This window comes from Gekko japonicus, unplaced genomic scaffold (genome assembly GCF_001447785.1).
Source record: "Gekko japonicus isolate JY-2015 unplaced genomic scaffold, Gekko_japonicus_V1.1 scaffold1146, whole genome shotgun sequence".
NCBI classification, from domain to species: domain Eukaryota; kingdom Metazoa; phylum Chordata; class Lepidosauria; order Squamata; family Gekkonidae; genus Gekko; species Gekko japonicus.
In genome coordinates this window covers 35,640-39,672 of record NW_015173707.1, presented here as the reverse complement: position 1 = coordinate 39,672, position 4,033 = coordinate 35,640, and the positions used below count along the sequence as shown (strand labels likewise).

The window sequence follows — 4,033 nt, the reverse complement described above, 5'->3', positions numbered from 1 at the left end:
TTCGTGAGCTACTGGCATTAAAACTATGAGCTAGCAATTTGGCTACTGCATAAATCAGTTTGCTTTGGAGCCATCCTTTCTGAGACAAAAGTGTGAGCCAGAGGCTAAAAAACTGTCAGCTAGGTCACACTAACTCAGCTTAGAGGGAACACTAGTCACCATAAGTCAAAAGTGACTTCAGAGCACTTAATACACAGGTGCTCAAAAAATTCCACAATTAACACTTTGCGCAGCAAACCTGACTGTCCTGAATCTATCCTCTTTCAACTTCATGGGACAGCCCAATTACCAGCACTACAGGAGAGGAAAAATTCATCCAGCATTGACATCCTACAGAGGAAGGAATTAAGGCTTGGAAAAACGAAACCGGGGGGGGGGAGCCAGAGGAGGGCAACAAGACTCTCGAGATCCCCCGCTCGCCCTCCCTACCCTGCCTACTCTGAAACGGAAGCTTCTGTGTGATTCTTGGGGAGTGGTTTGTGCAATCGCTCAACAATGTGTTTTAGAGGGTCTAAGGAAACGCTCGCCTGGTCGGCTCTCCCTCCGACCTCCAGCCCAACCGTCTCCTTCTGCGTCTCTCCCAGCACTTCCTCCCCGTCCACCCTACTTGGCAGTGGAGACGCTCAGCCCAGGCGGGCCAGTTTGGCCCCGCCCGGAGCAAAGGGGGTGTGTCGCCGCTGCCTGAATGGGACGATTCAGCGGACCCTGGTGGCGGCGGCGCCGTCTCGAGGCCCGCTCTCCGGCAGCGCACTCGAGGATGCGATCTGCGGGGAAGGGGTTGCGCCTCGGTCCAGCACCCCTCGTCCTTGCCGCCTCCCGTCTCTTGAGTCACTGCCTCCTCGCCCCATTTGGAGCCTTCATGTGCTATAAGCGAGGGAGTTGGGGGGTGGGGGTTGCCTGGGGGCGTGTGGGGACAAGTTTGTAGGGCGAGAGGAAGAAGCCACATGGGCAATGCCTGGGACTCTTTGAAAGTTTAGCAGGGGTTCCTCAGGAAAAAAAGCACTCACAGCAGACAGACTTGCCCTCCACTACCAAGCCACCCGGCTTCATAAAGGAACCCATTCCACAAGATCCTCTCACTGTTCTCAAAAGGACAGTGTTAATTTCTGCATGACAACAGCATAGCTGAATCCACCTCAAGACCCTATACAGATAAAGGAAAATGAAGAAGATACCAAATCTACGATGGGAGAGGAGTGGCAAAACACGGGCTTACCCAGGAAGGTTCAAGAGCGCCAAAGCCGGGCAACGCCGGCAGGGAGGTGGGGAGACGGGGAGGAGCCACACTTCCAGGGTTTGTACAGGCGGGCGAAGGGGACAAAACCATTCTGGTTTTCTAGAGCGTGATGTTTGTACCGCTCTCTCTCCGCCCCGTCTCTTCAGGTAGACTGTATAAAATGCAGTACAAGACCAGTGGCAGCATTTTACACGCTGTGTGGGAATGGCTCTGGCGCTGGGATTGGCTGAAAGAGGCGGCCATGGTGTATTGAGCAGAGCCGGAGCGGCGGAGGAGAGGAATCAGCGCCCCAGCCTAGCCGCGCCAGCCGGCACCACTGGGACCCGCCTGGGAGCGAGCCCTATCCCGCCGCAGGAGCCCCAGTCCCTCCATGAGAGCGTTCGCCGGGTCCGGCTCTCAGTTCTGAGTGCTCTTGCTGCCTCCCCCCTTCCTTAGCTGGTTGTGCCTCTGGTTTCACAGGGGGCGGGGCTTCGTTGTGTGCCCCGCCCCCGCCCCTAACCCGGGGGGACGCGTCCCCCCGCGTCCCCCCCAAATGACCCCTGGCTAACCCTTTGGCTCAGGGTCAGCCGAGAGGCAAGATGGCTCACAGCCCTCACACCACCCACACAACCAGCTGGGGAGAGGTGTACTCACAATCAGGAAAGATTCCTGATTGAAAAAGAAATGAATGTGCTCTGCTAAGCTTTCCTGCTTTCCACAAGTGCCCTTCCTCTCAGCCAACAAAGGAGAGAGTGCAGAGGTGAGCTAGAATATATATAGCTTTCTCGCCTAATAGAGCAGAATGGGAACTCTGTTATTGGCAGCCAACACTGCCTGTTAAGCTTTGGAGGCACCCTATTGGTGTTTTCAAGGCTGGAGAATTCCACCCCCACTGTTGCTGGGCGGTTTGGAAAACAAGTTGATTGATCAGAGACAGTGTGCAAAATGTAGCCATTTGCAAATTGCCTACAAACTGTGCTAAAAGTTTGTAGCAATTCATGATGATAGCGACACTTACAAACATCACTTTGTGAAGCACGAACCAGACAAAATTCATCACGAACTTTAGTTTGTGAGCCAGTTCGTGCCCAGTCTTAGTGGTTACCTCACTGTCTATCTTGAAGTATCTACTCCTATCCAGCTACACAATGACTTGTCAGTTATGACATTTTTAGAATAACCTGACCATTCATACATATTAGGGTTTGTTTTTTTTTCAGGCTGCAGTCCATGTGGGTGAAAAGGGAAAACAGTTAAGATTCTTAAAATGCTGACAGGTGTTCAAAAATTCACAATTTTATATGTCTACATGATTTTATCTGGGCCATATAAAAATCCAAAGATAACTGTGCATCACAAAGATGACATTACCACTAAGTGATCTTTCTGACTGCAGCTCACTTATGTTGACCAAGCTATAGATTGCAAATATTTAAGATTAAGTGTATTGGGGGGGGGGGGAGACGGAAGACACACAATTAACCAAGGAAGCACCCCTGGAATTACTAATCCAGTGCTCCTACACTATTTTCTGGAATGCATAACCAAGAATAGAAAATATGCTTTTAGAAGTTTGAACTACCTTTCTCAGTGCATACTTTGGATCATCAGGAAGTACCATTATCATCTTGCCATCAGGATACTCAGCCAAAATCCTTTCTTTTTTCCAACCCTACAGAAACAAATAAATATCTGACTAAGCATATACTGCATAACCCATCGTTTACAATTATGCCGCTTTCATTTAAGGTGATTATAAAATAATCTATCTCTATTTGGTAGGCAAAAATCTGAATGAACTGTTTAATTTATTTGTATGAGCGGACAGAAGCAATGTTATGAAATACAGAAAGGCAGCAAGTATTTTATGGACATTTTTAATATTTCAAAATTCTTCAGTTTTGTTTTAAATAATTTCAACACAGGTTGGATTAGAATTAGCAACCTAGTTTATTAAATGAACCCATTCCCCAAGCAGCAACATTGAGGTTATGCAGGCATTAAAGTGTGTATGCGTGTACCTACTCTCCTGTAAACAGTCAGATGTTTACAGTTGTTGTTTCTTTAACATAGTTACCTCCACAGATATAAAGTGCATACATCTTGAAGTACTGGCATGCAAAAGACCTCCAGGAGGTTTTCAACAAATTGAATGGCATGCAGTGTTTAAAATATAAAGAATATATTTGGTCACTGGTTATAACTATCATAGTCGCAAAATGAGACTATAAAGTAATATAGTAACTACCTTCTAAGAACCTAATGGGAAAAGCTGCTATGTGGTGTGTATCTGAAGTTAAACATACTCAAAAAGAGGTAATTAACTCTTCTTCAGATCCACACTGATGGTGATTAATGAGCTGTACCTGCATGGAAAAACAAAACAAAAAGCCACTTAAGTCTATTAAGATGGGACTTATCTGGAAGTTAGAGTTTTTGCTGGTCAGAAAGAATACTGAAAGTAGTGTTTATAGAAAGAACAAACAAATACTTCACTAGGATTACCTATAAGCATAAACTTAGAGGCTGGAAGGAGGGGAACTCACTTCAAGCTATGCTGTCCCTAGATGTCCCTATGATTAAAAAAAGAAGTTCATCTCATAGCTCATGGACTGCAGTACATTCTGTTTCAATACTCATTTTCAAGAGAAGACACTGAAGGGATACTACCATCCAATCAGATAAAGGTCTTTTTAAAGTGTTTGCGATAGCATAACAAGGTTACATTTCATCAAAACATTTGGATGTCTATCCCAACCAATTCAGAAGGCAGTTTCAGAAGCCAGAAGTATTTCTTAAATTCTCTAAAATATTCTA

At 46.3% G+C, this 4,033-nt stretch overlaps 1 protein-coding gene across 1 annotated transcript in view; it reads right to left on the bottom strand.

The window, feature by feature from the left end:
* The window catches only part of ESCO1 (establishment of sister chromatid cohesion N-acetyltransferase 1), a 23,806-nt gene that overhangs the window by 4,353 nt on the left and 15,420 nt on the right, over nt 1-4,033 (bottom strand). The window contains exon 8 of the mRNA XM_015423302.1: nt 2,799-2,888. Coding sequence (XP_015278788.1) covers nt 2,799-2,888 — 90 coding nt within the window. The remainder of the gene's footprint in view (nt 1-2,798; nt 2,889-4,033) is intronic.